The 19165-nt window shown below is 39.2% G+C and overlaps 1 protein-coding gene across 1 annotated transcript; it reads right to left on the bottom strand.

Moving 5' to 3' along the window:
* Window positions 1–1145: 1145 nt before the first annotated feature.
* Window positions 1146–16759, bottom strand: TYSND1 (trypsin like peroxisomal matrix peptidase 1). The gene is given in 4 exon segments (XM_039324676.1): window positions 1146–2837; window positions 4970–5155; window positions 6997–7127; window positions 15100–16759. Coding segments are annotated over 4 exon segments (1677 nt in total). The 5' UTR covers window positions 16242–16759; the 3' UTR covers window positions 1146–2619.
* Between the last annotated feature and the right edge of the window lie 2406 nt (window positions 16760–19165).

Genomic DNA, 19165 nt, shown 5'->3' with positions numbered 1-19165 from the left:
GGGCCAAGGCAGCAGGGGCCATTCCCTCACTGTTTCCAGGATGGCTTTGCGGGCCACATGAAACGTCGCAGGCCACATCCGGCCCCCGGGCCTTGTGTTTGACACATCTGCTTTAACACATGTCAACTGTCTTGTTTAGCAATGGAAATTCTCATCATAGTTGTGATTGTAAGTCGAGGATTAGTTGTACAACCTACATCCATATCCATTCCATACTCGGTTCCCAATAAAAATCATGGTATGTATAGTTAAAGTGAATCTAGAAATCTGGATTCCCCAAACTGCCATACAACACAAGGTAAATGTAAATATGTTTGTTTGCATAAATTCTTCAAGCCAAGCAATTCCCAATTTATTTATCATATTTTTTTTCTTTTTACAACCCTGAAATCCCTTGCTTCAGGGTGATATCAACCTGATTGAATGGAGCTGAGCATCTACTGGCCGAATACCCTTCCTGATGCCTATGTGGAGTTCACAGCAAATATTTTCTCTTTGTGTCCTGATAGAGAAACATCTGCCGCTGCCTAGGATTGAACTCTCAACCTTCCACGTGGGAGTCAAGCGTCTTCACCTCTAGGCCACCACACAGCTCATTTATTTTTCATAATTATGATAATTACTTTGATTATTCTGATTCAGCTAATGAAGTTAAATTTGGCAAAGAAGTCATACTTAGTTGGGTCCTGCTGAACTGTGCTAAAATGCAAATGCAAAGGAAAGAAAGTCAATTATTTGAAAAACTCAAGATTCCTAAACACTGCAGTGTCTATCTACATTAAGAGAGTATAAGGGGGTGAAGGAGAAAAACAGCATCATTATTTAACAGAAGATCATATCTGAAGCTGAATTCTAACTGCATTCATGCATAATTCTAAAGCAGGAATTCTAAACTCAAAGATTGTGGAACAAACCACAGGACCCTGATTTATGCATTATGATCAAAACAAACCAAGATGCTTTATATCAGTGTTTCTCAACCGTGGCCCCTTTAAAAGGTCGGGATTTCAACTCTCAGAATTCCCCAGCCAGTTGAAGTCCGGGTCTCTTAAGTTGCTAAGGTTGAGAAACACTGCTTTATATTATATGAAACAAATGGGCATTTCCATTTGTCAGACAAACGGCCTGTTTTATAACTCTCTGAAGATATTTGAAGTTTTTTATTTTTCAGAAAATGCTCAACAAACCAAGCAAAAGAGAAATTGGTCAGTATTTAAAATGGTGATTAGTTAAATATCCAGTGGCCAAAGAAAGGTACTAAGTGCATTATTCAGTACAAAAGATAAAGCACTCTCTGTTATTTATTTATACAGCACCATAACGAAGAAGAAGAAAGATCTGTTCTTCCAAGAATTAACCCACATTTCAACTATTCAGGAAGACAATGGGAAGCCAAAGGTAAAGCATAAGCTATATATGGAATGGGATAACAGAAAAATGAGCTTTTGCAAAGAATTGAAGGAAGACATTCTAAAACAGACTTCCAGGCGTAATGGAAAAACGCAGTACATAACAAGTATAAGCAGGGTGCTTGACCAAGATAGACACTGTCAGGGAAATACAGGTAATCCTTGACGTATGACTATTCATTTAGCAATCATTCAAAGTTACAATGGTGCTGAAAAAAGTGACTTACAACCAATCTTGCATTTATAACCATTGCGGCCTTTCTGCGGTCAAGTGATCAAAATTCAGCTGCTTGGCTCCAAACTCAACAGGGGAAGCTAGATTTGCTTAACAACTCTGTGATCCACTTAATAACCACAGTGATTTACTTAACCATGGCAAAAACAGTTGTAAAACTGTGTGCGACTCACTTAATGGCCATCTTGCTTAGAGATAGATGTTTGATTCCTATTTTGGTTGTAAGTTAAGGACCAACTATAATGGCAAATTAGGACAAGAATGCTAAGTGAAATCAAATGAAATGCCTGGCCAATAAAGCTACTGAAACAAATGAAACTCCTTTTTGTTTGTACAACCTCTTAATTTGGGGTCAGTTCCATAAATTGAGTTGTTTACAGTAGAACTAGAAGCACTTTAGCCCAGTATGTACTGTATTTTATTATTTGTTAGATTTACATGTTGCCTATCTTGCCGAGGGACTGTTCTAGAATGGCTTACAACAATAAAAACAGAGAAATGAAAAGAAGTGCAAACAACAATAAGCAAAGTAGTGGAACATTAGAATAAAGAATGAAAAGGGAAACAATGACACAGCGATGTGAGAATAAAAGTGGGTAGTTGGGGAAGCAGGGAGCAAGCTGGGAGGTGGGATTTGCCATTAATCTAGCAGCCATCTGCTAGATTGTGGAACTTCCCCATCTGGTCACCAGGCCAAATGGCAGAGCCAGGTCTTCAAGCTCTTAGGGAAGCATAGGAGGGTGGAGGTAGACCTCACTTTGGAGCATAAGATATTCCAAAGGGCGAGCACTGCAGCAGAGAAGACTTTTCTTCTAGATCCCAATAGAGTTCTTTGACTGACAGGATCCGCGGTAGGCCCTCTCTGCCAGCACACGTGGGGCGGGGCTTGTCTAGCAGGATGAGACTATTCAACGGGTAGTCTGGACCTATGACCTATGAAGCCAATACTCTTCTGCTCTTCTTCAATGGAAATTCTCATAGTTTGCTGAGTGGGATCTCCAAGGGTTCCCTTTGAAGCCTCCAGACCACCTGAATTCTTTCTCCTACTCTGTCCAGTTCTTGAAAGCCATGCAGGCTTCCGGTGTGGATATATTCCGAGATGGCTGACTGCAGGACTGTAATGGGAATGCTGAAGTTTAGGTGAGGGTAGGTCACACCGACGCTGTTATCCTTTGTGTTGCTGGCAACAATTCCTGCAAATGGAACACAGAGGACAAAAGGACGGAATTCAATATCCCAACATACACACAAAGGGGCAAAAATGCAACATCAAAGGAGATGAGACTGAGGACAGGCTTTAGGGAGATTCACACTGTTAAAATGAATTTTCAAAGAGCTGAATAAATTGTAGGAACTAAAGTGAGAATTTTTTTTGTGCTAGAGGCATCTGGTTGGGTCTGCTGAGATTTGTAGTTCAGTGACGCATAAAGCACAACAGCTTTGCCTTTCTTAAACTGAAAGCTAGAAATTTGTTTTCTTTAAACTGAATATTCTCAGGAAGTAAAATCAAGGACAAAGAAAGTGTAATCATTACCATATATTTGTCTTATCAGTCATGATTTTCTCAATGTTAATCATCTAAATATACAAATTTTCCTATTTAGGTATACCATCCCAATATGTTCATATTTCATGTATTATAAAAATACTGTGCTTCTTGTCTATCTTATAGCATCTGGGTATAACATACTTTCTGATCAGCTTATATTTCACTTATATTTATAAAAGTTACATCTTCCCAATATTTTTACACTTCATATATTGTAAAACATACTATATTACTTAAATCTCTTATCTCTCTTGATATAGGGCCCCTTTATGTTCAAAGTTCTCTATTCTTTTAACCATATTCAAACGTATTACTCATGTAATACTCCATCTGGTAGGGCAAGTCAAATCTCTTGATTCTGTCTCTAGCCTTCTTTTCTTGCCGAATAGCTTTCCAAGTTGATATATTCCACTTACCCAGCAGTTTCTGTGTTTTTGCAAGTATTGTTGAGAATACAGAAGATAGAATAGGTAGGATATATACTTTCTGTCTCCCAAACTCTAATAATTCTCCTGGGAATTCTATAGTCTATTCTATAGCATAATTCTATACCATATATTTTTCTTTATATTACTGTTCTAGATCAGTGTTTCCCAATCTTGACAATTTTAAGGCATGTGGACTTCAACTCCCAGAATTTCACAGCCAGCTTTGCTGGCTGTGGAATTCTGGGAGTTGAAGTCCACATGCCTTAAAATTGTCAAGATTGGGAAACACTATTCTAGATGTTTCTATTTTGGGTTAACTGTTGAGAATTTGGTACTGCATCTATATGGAGGGAAGTGTGTAGTGGGGTGCCCCAGGGCTCTGTTCTGGGCCCAGTACTCTTCAACATCTTCATCAACGATTTGGATGAAGGGATAGATGGGGAACTCATCAAATTTGCAGACGACACCAAGCTGGCAGGAATAGCCAACACTACAGAAGACAGGCTTAAGATACAGAAGGATCTGGACAGACTTGAACACTGGGCACTAACTAACAAAATGAAATTCAATGGTGAAAAAAGCAAGGTTCTACATTTAGGCAAGAAAAACCAAATGCACAAGTACAGCATAGGTGGCACCATGCTCAATAGTAGTAACTGTGAGCGGGACCTCGGAGTCCTAGTAGACAATCACCTAAATATGAGCCAGCAGTGTGCTGCAGCTGCCAAAAAGGCCAACACAGTGCTAGGCTGCATTAACAGAGGGAGAGAATCAAGATCACGTGAAGTATTAATGCCACTCTACAATGCCTTGGTAAGGCCACACTTGGAATACTGCATCCAGTTTTGGTCACCACGATGTAAAAAAGATGTTGAGACTCTAGAAAGAGTACAGAGAAGAGCAACAAAGATGATTAGGGGACTGGAGGCTAAAACATATAAGGAACGGTTGCTAGAATTGGGTATGTCTAGTTTAACGAAGAGAAGGACGAAGGGGGACATGATAGCAGTATTCCAATATCTCAGGGGCTGCCATAAAGAAGAGGGAATTAAGCTATTTTCCAAAGCACCTGAAGGCAGGACAAGAAGCAACGGGTGGAAACTACTCAAGGAGAGAAGCAACCTAGAACTAAGGAGAAACTTCCTGACAGTTAGAACAATTAATCAGTGGAACAGCTTGCCTCCAGAAGCAGTAAATGCTCCAACACTGGAAGTTTTTCAGAAGAGACTGGACAGCCATTTGTCCGAAATGGTTTAGGGTTTCCTGCCCGAGCAGGGGGTTGGACTAGATGACCTCCAAGGTCCCTTCCAACTTTACTACTATTACTATTACTATCTACCCGTCTTACCTAGAAGTTTCCCACTGTGAGTGCCAAAAAGGGCGCCTCCACTTGAGCCGCTGTGAACCGCACTGGTTGCCTGGAGCATCACCGGCTTATCTTCCACAGTGATCACAGCCGAGAGGATTCCCGATGTCACAGACGGTCCACAGGCCTGACCGAAGACACCAAAGCTCACCATACTCACATCTTCTCCTGAAAAATCAAACCAGACAACAGTCATCAAGAACCTTCTCATCATGTACTGAACGATGCCTCTTTATGGGAAGAAAAGAATCTGGACATGGAACAGCTGCAATAAGAAATCCTGGATGATGCCTCTCTATGGGATTTACAAAATTGGCCACTGAAAGCTTTTAAAGAGTGATGAAAAGTCAAATCCTGTGATATAATACAAACCATTTAAAGATCAAGATTCCGCAGAGCAAAAAGAGGGAATATGAAATTGGATTATTTGACCAGGGATAAACGATTTGTTTGATATCTCCGGTAACTCCTAATGGAAGTATTGAAGTAGGACTGAAAGTATGATTTCTAGATTGTGTATAAATAAAAGTTAGGAGCTGAGATGGCACAGTGGTTAGAATGCTGTATTGCAGGCTAACTTTGCCTATTGCTAGGAGTTCGATCCTGACCAGCTCAAGGTTGACTCAGCCTTTCATTTGTTCCGAGGTCAGTAAAATGGGGACTCAGATTGTTGGGAAGGGGCAATATGCTGACTCAGTACACCACTTAGAGAGGGCTACAAAGCATTATGAAGTGTTATATAAGTGTAAGTGCTGTTGTTATTGCTATATGGGGAGAAGAGTTTTTTTATTTGTAACTTTAAAAGAGGGTGAAAAGTTTGTATGTTAGCTTATGTTCAGTGTGACAAAGGTTGGAAGCCACTTTATTGTTGTCTTTGTAGACTTTCTGACCCCGGAATTTTGCAACTATTCTAAATATATGCCAGTTGCCCAGCAGCTGAATCGTAGATAGATCTTTATTGTCATTTTTACTGTAGGCACAGTGGCACACATTAAAAATGAAATTCTGTTGGCTGCTCTCCAAAGTATACACATACATAACACACATATAAACATGCTATATACCTACATACGTATATACCTACAGCCTTACCTATAAATACATATAAATATTAATCACTGTCCATCTTGAATACATAGCGGAAAGAGGAAGCTTGATCATGTGACCACAGGGTCACTGTAATGGCCATAAGGTGCGAGGACCACTCACAAGTCACTTTTTTCATCCGAAACCCGCTCTTCCACCTGCTCATGCAGATATCCATAAATAGCTGTGCTGTGAAAAATATTGCAGCTGTAAACCACTTAAGGCATTAACTCCGAGGATGAATTAATTATTGTGTGGGCAAAACACTTATTTCCCAAGAGCTCTTTTGAATGCTTTAGAAGTATTTCAAGCTCTAAATAATTGCAAGTCCAAATATTTCCAAAATGATTAAAATAATCTGCTCGGAAGGAAAAGCAATGGATTCACCCTGCTTCACTGAAAGGAATTGTCTGGAACTCAATTCCAGGACAAATTTAAAAGATATTTGCCTATCACTGCAAAGATGGTTTCAATATGTAAGGCTTCATGCATTCCCATGAAATGTTTGATGCATTATTTATAAGTGCCAGCTTCATTTTTTTTAATATTAAGTGATGGACATCAATATTTAATACATCAATATTTGAGGAGTCGCCACAAAGAAGAATGGGTCAACCTATTCTCCAAAGCACCTGAAGCAACCTAGAACTAAGGAGAAACTTCCTGACAATTAGAACAATTAACCAGTGGAACAACCTGCCTCCAGAAATGGTGAATACTCCAACACTGGAAGTTTTTAAGAAGAGACTGGATGGCCATTTGTCTGAAATGGTATAGGGTTTCCTGCCTGAGCAGGGGGTTGGATAGAAGACCTCCAAGGTCCCTTCCAACTCTGTTAGTTATTCTGTTCTCTTCTTCACAGCCCTATGTGAACTAAAAATAAAAGAAGATGCACCAACCTGGATGCATTACTTTGCTCTCACCTGGATGAAACGTTGATGCTAGAACAAGCTCTGGCAATCTGGATAAACTTTCTTCCAACTCCACCAATGCGATATCGTAAGGAGAAGAGTCCTTTGTTGCAAACATTACATTTCCTTTCACTGCAGAATCCCTAGGAGGAAAAAAAAAATCAATATTTGAGAGAGACCGAAAACAAAATATGATTTGGCACTGTTCAGCTGGTCAAAATGAGGACACAACAAATAAAATCCACCAGAAGGTTTTGCACATAACTGCCATCAAAGTAAATCAAAATATTATATATGTGCCAGATACTTTCTTTTTTTTACAAAAAGTTTTATTAATTTTTAAAAATTACAGTCTTTAGTGCTTAGTAAACAACACGTTGTCTGGGTTCAGATATTTAACATTAACTTCTTTAATGTAAATCTATTTAATACTACACAATCCAGTATTTTTTCCCTGATCCTCCTTTTTTCTCGATATTTTTTCCATTTTCCCTTCAATACACCATTACAATTTTTGGTACTGTTAATGTATATAGCATTAGAGATAAGCATCTTCATTGAATTTTACTAATATCATACAAATAATAATATCAATTCATAAATCAATAATGTCAATTCATTAATCAATATCCTGTTTTTCGTGCTCTTGTTAAGGTTTGATTTCCCATCAGTATTTGAAACATTTTTATCATTTATGATTTTCTCAATATTAATTACATTTATTCAGATCAATCCTCTTATCTTCATGTTTCCCATATCAAAGAAAAAGAAAAAAATGTTATCTTAATTCTAAATTATATCTTTCACTATAAAAGTCTAATTATATCTAAGGGGTTTTTTTTTGTAAGAGTTTTATTGATTTTTTACAATAACAACCTTGGTGCCTGGTGTACAGCGTGTTGTCTTGGTTCATGATTTTTTTTAAAAAATATACAATCAATAATAGTTAATTAACAGTCAATAATAAATTTTTATATTTCCATAATTAGTATATCGATTGATAATATATTTCCTTGATCCTCTCTTCTCCCAATAGTATTCTTTTTCAGCATTAAACAAATATAATTTTTGATATTTGATATTTTCCATATATAAATGATTAAATAAAAACATTTTCTTCTATATTTATACGAACAAGTGTCCATATATATATATATTTTCTTATCAGCTTATGTTATTTTCATAAGTCATCTTATTGATTCACCATATATCTTATTTTCATAAATCTTGTTTAAGCTCAATTTCTCCATAATATTCAAATTATCAATCATAATTTTCTCAATAATTAACATCTAAACATCCAAATTTTCCACTTAAATATATCATCCCAGTATTTTCATATTTCATATATTATAGAAATTATCTATCATAACATCTACCTATAACATCTTTTCTAATCAATTTATATTTCACTATTTATAAAAATTGATTGAATCACTATATATCCTTTTTTCAAAGTTCTTATTAAGCCTAATTTCCCCTCAATATTTCAATCATTCCTTAATCCTAAATCTTTTCAAACTTAATTTGTCTTTAAAGTTCAAACTTTTTCTTTACTTTCATCATCCCAATATTTTTACATTTTGTATCTTATCAAAAAATACTATACTACTTATATCTCTTGTCCCACTTATTCTAAAGCCCCTTTATAGCCAAAGTTATTTGTTTATTTAGCCATATTCAAACAAGTGTTTGCTCGTATAATATTCCATCTGGTAGGGCGAGTCAAGTTTCTTAAGCCCGTCTCTAATCTTCTTCCTTTGCCAAATTGTTTTCCAAGTTAATATTTTCAACTTTCAAACAGTTCTTGTATTTTTGTAGTTGTTGTTAGGCGTAGAGGATACATAATATATAAAATGTATACTTTTTGTCTCCCAAACAGTGATTCTCCTAACCGTCCATTTGTTAAATCTTCTTTCTTCTCAGGTTTATTTGGATGTTCTAATGCATAAGGTATCTTTTCCATATTTATTGTTGTATCCAAATCTTGTGAGTTTTTTCTTGTTTGTATTAAGTTATATTTCCCTTCATTTATGACTTCGCCAGTTAAGTCATTTTTTTCTAGTTCACATTCTGTTATCTGATTTGTTTGTTCATTCTTTGCCATCATTCTTTGAATGTTCTTTTATTGTAAATTTAAGTTAGAAGTGTATTCATTTATGTTGTCAAAGTTATGTTTAATCTCCTCGTGGTTTAGAGCTATTGTGATTTGTTTCTGTCATAGCATTGCATAAATTTCTTCTTGGAAAGTATTTGTCTTATCTTGAAATGTTGCTTCTAGAGGTCTTTGATCTTTCCAACGAAATCCTTCAAGAGTAGATATTAAGTATGGTTTTTTATCATTTTTTGATGAATATGTCATATCCATGTTATCTCCCCCTTTCGAGTGCCGTAATCTCTGTATTAGCCTTATCAAGCTGGCCAAAACTTAAAATCCAAACAGTCCAATTTTGTATAGTTCTTGTTTTTATACATAATTTTTATAATCTACTGTAATTTTCAATTGTCAAGGTTTCAGTAAAATCAGTATTTTATAACAATTCTTCCTTTCAGGAATCAATTGTCAACCAGTCAGAACTGCAATTCAATACATTTAGCCACCTTAAATCCTTCCTGTAACTTTCCCTCTCAAAAATTAGTCATAGATCAAAGTTTTTAAACAGTTCATAAATTTAGACTACAATCAAAGTATTTCTTTTCCTTCAAACTTTTCAATCTTATAGCTGGCCCAGTACACAATCTCTTTTTTGTTCCCTGACAAAGGTTATTAGAGTTCATGGGAACAGATTTTTTCTTTGTTTCTGGGCATTGTCATTAATGTGCTATATTCTAATTGTTCACTAGATGTCAGCAAATATTTATTTTCCAGCTCTTTCAGACAAGAAGTTCTTATTTTTCTTTTTTATAATTTCATCAAAATCCTTTAGAATATAATCTTAGCAGTTTGTTTTAGTTTCTAAATTTGATCAGGTTGTAGTATTTTAAATTTAATTTCAATATGTTTCTTTCCTCCTTAAAGGTTAGTTCGCCGCTTCCATCTATGGGGGAATGGGAATATAGTCCCCTCCCCTCACTTTTGGAGGATTTTTGCTTTGGGATCTTTCCCAGGGACTTAGTTGCAAAAAAAGGGAGAGAAGATCTAATATTCTCACCAATTCCAGGCATGCTGTTCACCGTTGTTCTTTTTTAGTGCTCTTGGACTTTGGCTGCAGGTAGCTTGGGCTAGATCAGTGATGGCAAATCTTTTAGAGACCAAGTGCCCAAACCACAACCCAAAACCCACTTATTTATTGCAAAGTGCCAGGGCGTCATCAGCATTGTGGTGCCCTCAGGGGGGGGGCAGGGAGGCACCTCTGAGTGCCGCCTCTGGCACGCAAAAACCGGGGTCGCAAAAATGGGCCACCGTGTTGCAAGGCACAAAAATGGCTGCTGCCATACCGCAGGATGCAGATACAAGGTGCTGTACCACGCAAGAAGGGGCAGGGCTAGTGAGTATCACGCAGGCACTAGCCCTGCCCCATTTGCAGCGTGTACATGCTTGCAGCCCCATGCGTGCATGCGCACATGTAAAATGCTTCCCCCTCCCTTTTCTTCCAGTCCACCAATCAACAATGGTTGGTGAGGCTCCTGCTCCAGGCGGCAGTGGTGGCCTGATGGACCTGCTGCTAGCGGTGACGGTGCCCGTGCCAACAGAGAGGGCTCTGAGTGTTGCCTCTGGCATGCGTGCCATAGGTTCGCCACCACTGGGCTAGATCCTGGCATGTGAACTCCTGTCGGGTTCAGACGGCTTCCCCCGAACAAATGAAGCGATTACCGTTGCTTCATGATCAATAGGGCGCCCCTCCTTCAGGGTCACCTCTTTGGAGTGACTTCGGACCCATCTAGGGTCCCCCTGGCAGGATGAAACTAGCTATGAGGAGCAGAAGTCCACTCTTACACAGCCACGTGCAAAACCAGAAGTCAGGGTCATCCATTCTTTTAATCTTATTCAGACAAGTATTTAAACATATAATGCCCCCTCTAAAAGGTCAAATCTTCTGTTTTTTTAAATCTGACTCTTGCTTTCTTTCTTTGCCAAGGGCAATTAGATCGCCCCGGAATTTTCTTTTTCTTTTTGTAAAAATTGCTTGGCATGAGGAAGACAATTTAGCTAGGGTATTTTTTTGGGGGGGGGGGATTCTGCCCATTTATATTCCTTAAACAATTCCCAGTTCCTTTCTCCCTCCATTTCTCTTTTCAATCCCTGTCTCCCAAGTTGTGACATTTCCCTCTATATTCCCTTTTTAAAAATTTTCTTCCTTGCCATCAGATATATTTTGCAGGTCTAAGGGATAAAAGATCTTTTGCATTTTCATTGTTATAGCTAATTCTTGCAGTATTTTGTTTGTATATAGTCATTTATGTTTCCCTTCTTTTATCTCTTCCATCTCTAATCCCTTGCTGTTTCGTCTTTTGATTTCTGGATTATTTGTTCATACTTGGTAGTTGTTATCTGGGAACTTTCTAGTTGTAGATTTAATTTGGGGATTTGCTCGTTTATATTGTCTAAATTGTTTTTAGTCTCATTATGATTTCTTTGTATGTCCTCTTTGCAGTCAACAATTGGTGAATTAGTTGTAGCATAGAATATATTTATTTCTGAAAGTTGTTTGTTTTTTCTTGAGTCATCATTGCTAGAAATCCTCTACTATCACCAGATTCAATAAGAGCATATTAAAGTTTCCTCTAGTTTTCTGGTCTTTATATGTATCCTTTATAATCCAATAGATTCCAAAATATAGGTTCAGTTCTGAAAGCAATATTTTATAGTAATCCTTTGTCTCAAATATTCAAAAAGTTATCAGTCAGGCAAGGTTGTAATCCACAATGTTCGAAGTGTTCAAAATGTTCAGCTTCTCTGAAAACAGCTCAAAAGTCTCTCCCCGCCAGGCATAGTCCAAGGTCAAATTTTTCTTTTCTCCCACTAGCTCTTGAAGTTAAAGTCCAAGTTCAGTAGGTATTTATAATCCAAGAAGGTCAGGGTGATAGGTATGCCAAAATATTTTCCTTTATTGCCAGCTGTTCTTCCAAGCTAGGAATCAGCAAGCAGCCAAGAAGCAAATTGTAGTGCTATACATAAATCCACCACTAGATGTCATTCAAAGTCCATTTTCCACTCTTAAAATAAAGGATTGATTTCTTATATTTTGCCTCAATATTTTTTTTTCAAAGAGAAAATCTTAACAGTTATCTCAGTTCTCAAATTTATCAAAGCTGTAGCTTTATGTTACTTCCACTTCAATATTGTATGTTTCTGTCCCCCATAAAATTAAAACGCCGCTTCTGTTTACATTCGGAGATTTTTAGCTTCTTGGGAGCCTTTCCCAGGAAATTCAGTTGTAAAATAGTAAAGGAAGGATCAATACTCTCAGCCAGTTCCAAACATGCTGTTTACGTATTGTTTTTTTTTTCTTTCTCTTTCAGTTGTCAGCAGCTAATGGCCGGCCACAAGAATGTAGCCAGTCTTTCCCCTGCTGGTTTGGAGAGCTTTCCTTGGATCAAACAGAAAGACTGCCATCTCTCCATGATTAACAAGACACCCCTCCTCTTCATCGTCCCTTTGGGGCAATTTTAGGCCCTTTTTAGGAACACCAGCAGGGTGAAATCAGGCACAGAATTTAGAGCCCTGCCTTCCTGCATCCTGTCTCGCCACGACGCAAACTGGAAGCCCTCAGATGCTTTCTATAAGAGAGCTGGATCATGCCTTCCTGGGATGTAAAACTGAGGGGTGTTGAAGCCACTAGAACCAGGATTCGAATCCATTTGATTTTTCTGCATCTCTAGGCCAGAGACCAGTCTCCTTCCTCAACTGAATTGGGTTCCTTCCTTAACTGAACTGGGCTACAGCCAATCTTGGCAATGTTGCCTGGGAAAAATTGGGACGGCTCAAACTCCAGTCTGAGAATGAGATTGTGCATACTCGCACCATCAAGACTGCCACACACGCACTCTCCCAAACTTTACCTGTGCTGCTCAGATGGTCTAAGATCAAAGGATGAGGATCTCGTCCAAATTACTCTTAATGGGCTTTTCTGGATTACAATTGTTTCTCTATTGCTTTTTTTAACACATTTCCAGAGAGGGAGATGATGATACAAAGACAAACAAGAGAGCAAGGCCTGAAGAGCCTTATTGAAAAAAACGAAGGGCTGATGCTGAAATGTTTTCCTCTTTTATTCCCAAGCCATTAGCTGGTTCTGTTTTAGGGAGCATTTTGGAGTGGGGAGAATGGAAGGAGTCAGGGGGATCAGTATAGATGACTTCTAAGATCAAGCTGCATAAATACGTATCCATCCTACAAAAAACAAAATCTGTGCTTTGTTTTTTCTCCCTGTTTCCTGTTACATCACAATTAGTTATTAGTATTTACACTGTTGTTCTTATCACCAAATCTCCCAACATGGCACTGATTTAACATTTAACATGGCACTAATTTTAACATGTAGGTTAAAAAGCACTATAATCTATTTGTTCCTTAAAAAAAGACACAAACCAGAACTTAAATTCAAATGTAACTACCAAGAATTTTAGTCTGGAATGGATTTTCACTTTCACGTATCTGTTTTCGTTTCTATAGGTGGCACTCTCTGAATTTATGACTGAATGTATAAGACGGGAACTGCAGTATATTACTCAAGTTACACAAGTTATCCTCCTACTTGACTCCCTTCAGATATGGTGGAATCTAAAGCCACTGTAGCTCCACACAAATCGCTGCTTCTCCAAGAGTTCATATTTGACCGCAATCCAAAATACCATACTTTAGCTGACAAAAGAGCATACAGTTCTAGGCCTTGCAGGCAAACAAATTAGCACAAATGAAATAATAAATGTAACTCAAATTCTCCATCCAGTTCAATGATTAAATTGCTGGACTAGGAACAGGAAGACCAGATTCTGGCCCTCCCTTAAGAAAAGCAGTCAGCTAAGTGATTGTGGGCCAATCATTTTCCCTCCACCCTTCATTGGGAAAAACATCTTTCATCATTCAAGTCAAGAGTTAATCCTTGACTTCATAACCATCTGTTTAGCAATCATTCAAAGTTAGAATGACATTGAAAAAAGTGAGTTACAATCAGCCCTCGGACTACCAACCATCACAGCATCCTTATGGTTATACGCTTGATAACTTGAATGAATTTACAACATTTGCAGCCTCCTGCAGCCATGTGATCACCATTTGTGACCTTCCTAACTAGTTTCTGACAAGCAAAGTCTTTGGGAAGCTGGATTCATTCAACTGCATGATTCACAATTACAGCGATCTGCTTAATAACACATGGCAAAGAAGATCATGAAATTAGGCATGACTTAACAACTGCCTTGCTAAGCAATGGAAACCCAATTGTGATCACAAGTCAAGGACTACCTGTAATGGCCCATAACCTTCCATGAGGAGACTTCATCCTGCAGTAGATTGATTCAGATTGATAATTATACACAGAGCTATGGATTACAACAGGCACCGCCCTGCTATGACACCTGTCTGTCTATCTGGTAAGGACACCATAGAAAGTCCTATGAATAAACTTTCTTCCTTCTGAAGTGGCAAGGTAACAATATTTTTCTGTGAAGAGACTTACACTTTGGAACTTCTTACCTGCAAAGGTGCATAAAGCTTCCTTTCTCATTTTTAAATTTTTTTTTTAGCAAAAATAAAATAAAAACATTTTTAAAAACTTTTTTAAAGTTTTGTTTCATTGGTCCTTCAAACCTTGCTAAATTTTATTGATGTTCATGTACGAAGAGAGGGTTGATTTATTATCACTGTTGTTTTTATCATTTTAATTTATTATTCTATCCTTGTAGTTTCTTCATTCTTAGAACCCACCCAGAATCTTTAAAGTTGCTCTTAGATTTGCCTAAATCTTTAACCTTAGCAACCTATAAAAAGAAAATTGCTGGGGAGGCTGAATCTCCCTCAGTCTGAGAATGAGAATGTGCATGGTCACATCAAGACTGCCACACATACACTCTCCCAAACCTCACCCACGCTGCTCAGATGAGCACAAATTGCATCAGAGACACTCAGGAGAACAAAGAAATACATAAGCAAATATTAAAATTCAGACTCACCTATTAGGATTAGTTAAAAACCTGATACGGACATTTGGTGCTCGACCGACCACATGCCGACAGGTTAACAACAGCCTTGAATTTATCATCACCCCAGACCCCCAGGCTCACCCACATTCTATCAGAACCACAGCATCCAACAGGTGCCTGTCCAGTCCATTTCCGAGTACCATCATCCTACGCGATCTAGTCACAAGTTCCATGGGGAGCAACCAAGGCTTCAGGAAGCCACCAGACCCAGAAAGCACCTCTGCAACACTCTCCAGAATGGAGTCAATGGCACAAACCAGAGTCAAGCCAACCCACTCTGTGGATTTCCAGCAAAGTGGTGCTACGATGATTCCAACTAGATGAGGACCGATTCCTGACATGACAAAGACGCCTCCTCCTTCAGTGCCAGGCAAGCAACGAGCGTCAATCAAGAGGAGGGCATTGTTTGCTCCTGCCAGGTTGCTGACTATCCCTTTACTAAGGGTGTTCATGAAAATGTCCGGGCAAAATGAGCCGAAAGGAGAGCCACATGCAAAGACGGTATCACCCTTCCTGAGGGATCTGGCTGGAACACAGTTCACCCAACTTGCTCCATAGGAATCAGGCTCCAGGATCCTCAGCAGAGCAAACCAGTGCAAGCAATGCAAATCATGCTCCAAAGAGTTGACTTTCTGCTCAAAGTCATTCCCTCCAAAATGCCACTGATCTGAAGCACTGAAGATTTTGGAGAAGGCCTGGTGGAACTGCGGACAAGCGACTACCATCAGGAGTTCGGCTTCACAGTCCCTCCAACCGTGGGGGGATTGAAGCCGATTCGAAAGTGGATTGAACCTTAACACTGGGTTATCTTCCCCCAGGTCGCCAGCCAGACCATTCCGGTTCGCTTTGCTGCTGCATCCACTTGCCCTAAGCACCTGGATCTGGAGGCCCGGCGAGAAGTGATCGGCGAGGAGGACTTTGCCCCGAGACCAATCAGGATGCTCGGCTTCCAGAAGGAAAGGGGAAAAGAGGATCCCGTGGCAAAGAACAATCCCCGGGTCTTGACTCAAGAGGACGCCACTGCCGCTGCAAGGTCCGCTGGAGACCTGGGAGTGAGACACGGAGACCACGCAGCCAGCTCGGGCTGCTTTCGATCCCAGAGTTTCGGACATAGGGAAAATAAATCGAGGTCCCTCACCGGCGAATCTCTCTACCGATAGTCCGGAGAGGAAAGCGTGAGAGCGCGAAAGGGAAAGCCCAGTTCTGCAAAATGCGGGGAGTTTAATGCAAAGAAAGTCCGTCAACTTCAAGAGTCGCCTATTCAGTCCTGCCCTGCTCCTTCCTTGAACCGGGAAGATCGGAGCCCCCTCGCCTCTGCGCTTCACATCAGGCGCCCCTGCCCGGCGGTGCTCCGCTGCAAAGTCCCACCAAGTCCCGGGACGCACCGGACCAGCCGCGAAACCCCAGCGAAACGGAAAGGAAGCATCGGACAAACCCGGAATAAGCAGCGAAGGGAAAAAGAGCTAAGCTCGCTCTCATTGGCTGATCGGTCAATTACAGCGCTACGATTGGTGGAGGGGACTCGTGCAAGGAACGTCCTCTCCCATTGGCTGTTTTTAGACGTTTGGTTACATAGCAAGAGAGCTTTAGGAATCTGTTTGATTACAAAGGTGGGGCTGTCGCTTTGAAGAACTGCGACTCTAATCCAATCCTTTTGGCTGAAAGGGATCCTTCTTTGCATCAAGTGTCAGAGTCATTCGGCATAAATATTACAGTGATAAGTGCAGACGGGTTGAAAAAAGTTCTGAGTGCTGCACAGATTTTTTTTTTTTTTGCCTTTGGGATTTCTTATTTAACTCGAAATAGGGAAGCCGTTGAATAAATGCCAAGTTAATTCCAACCCGAATAACTTTCCAGCCCCTGACCGTGCCTATCGATTGCTATGTAAGGGCACACTTCTGGCAAAGTTTGTATCCCGACTTAACAAATTTGATAAGACACTCGATCCTGGTCTGTATTCTGCACATTATCATTTGTGGTGGATAACATCCGTCATTCCCTTTACAGCCTCGTTCAGAAATAATTATGCTTCTGTAGATACCGGCTTTAGCTTCAAGCCTGGGAAATCCTCCAATCAGAGTGTTAAAAATAACAGTTTAAATAAACAAACATGACAAAACATTGGCTGAGCAAATGCAGGTAGAGTTAGCAGACCTGGGCTGCTAAAATCTGTACAATTACTATGTCAGTAAAGATACATAGCAAGATCTTAAAACTTTCCTGCAACTTAACTTTGCCATTCAGATTCTGTAGCTCAGCTTTAATAATCATATTTGAAGTTGTGTGACTTTTCTTCTATATAGGAACCTGTCCCACCTAATTTCTTAGATCTGAATGACTAAAACCATATTAAGAGACAAGCAAGACAAAAAAAATATCCACAAAAATACGTATACATTATAGGGTATTGGCACAGTTACCTGAGAGCAGGAAGTACCACTGAATTAGGAAAATTCAGCAATGTATTTTCATCCATTTCAATCACAGACAGTGAGCAGAAATGCAGTGTGGATAATCCTGTGAATGAGTTATTATACAAACTACTACTAATTAAAAAAAAACCTTACCTCATCACAGAGAGCAATAATTTATCTTCCTCATTCCCTGGGGCTAAACTATAAATCTTGAAGTAAATCTTGAAGATCATTTTAATATTCTGTTCTAGAGCTTGTTATATTTAAGTAGAAAGTGTCAGCACTTCTGCTCTGAAAAAAGTCTCTTGAGTTTATTTTGCTAAGCCCTGTCACATTACTCCCCAGTTCTCATATTGAAATATCTTAAACATCAGTCTATAGGGCGATACCTGTTTAATAATAGTATGTATCATCAGAATCTTAGAATTCTAGCTGATCACATGCAGAACATGAGTCAGCAATGTCTTGAAGCTGCCATAGAGAAAAGAAGAAAGCAGTGTTAGGATGCATTGATAGCATTCCTAAAATGGGGGATGTAATTGTTTTGGTCTATTCTGCACCCCTCAGAACCCACTACATATACTGTGTCCAGTTTGTGTGGGATAGTGGTTAAGGTGCTAAACTGCAACAGGATAACCCAGATTCTAATCCCATCTCAGCCAGGGAAACTCACTCTCTTGACTTCAGGTCATTCACTCTCTGGAGTCCTTGGTGCTCTTTGACCTTGGTTTCTTGCAGATGTTTTATTACTCAACTGGGTAATATCTTCAGTTTAATCTGGATGGGTAATGAAATATTTGCAAGAAAACAACCAAGCTCAGAAACCACCAAGGACTTCACAGTTCAACCTTGAGCTACAAATATTCTCTTCTATTGGCCACTCTCTTTCAGCCCAACCTGCCTTACATGGTTCTTGTTGGGAGCAAAATGGGAGGAAAGCTATATATAACATCATGAATGTGCTAGATCGGCAGGGATTTGACATCTTGCCCATTGTAATCCTTTTCCTGTGTGCACCATTGCACACAGTTTGACAAATACACAAATTACTATGTTAAGAGTGCAAGCAAACAGGTTCAAATAAAGGCGCCAATGCAGATTATGAAACAGGCTTAGCAAGAGCAACAGTGATTAGGCCTCACCTTATTAGAAGAGCCCTCATTAGGTATATGAAGGAGTGTCTTATGGAAAAGGTGACCTGTTGTCAGGTTTCTTACATCTTAAGGTGCATGCAAGTCAAAATACTGTTGCACATTTGAGACAGCTTGCTAGAGTGCTATCTAGAGTGGTCTGATTGTGAAACCAACTCACTAGGAAGGGAATGAGCCTTGCTTTGCTGTTGGCAAAGGACACAAAGAAATTTCTTGGGGATGCTTAGAGCTGGATTCTTGCAAGGAGTGAGCATTGGACTGTTTGCTCCTTTCTACCTCCAACAGTTAATAATTTTGTTAGCTTGTACGACTAGTTGGCAATCCATGTTCTTTTAAGATAAACAAAAAATTTCCAGTGTTCTTTTGGGAAAACTCCAAATCAACGTAGTCTGTCAATCCATTAAACAAGAATGTATTTCTGAATTCCAGAAGTCCAAATGAACCAAGTATGCATTATATATTCTAGTTCAA

The sequence above is a fragment of the Crotalus tigris genome, unplaced genomic scaffold, assembly GCF_016545835.1.
Source record: "Crotalus tigris isolate CLP2741 ecotype Arizona unplaced genomic scaffold, ASM1654583v1 scf7180000024304.1987388, whole genome shotgun sequence".
NCBI lineage: Eukaryota > Metazoa > Chordata > Lepidosauria > Squamata > Viperidae > Crotalus > Crotalus tigris.
The sequence above is the reverse complement of the archived record's forward strand: the minus strand, read 5'-3'. Positions and strand labels throughout refer to the sequence as shown.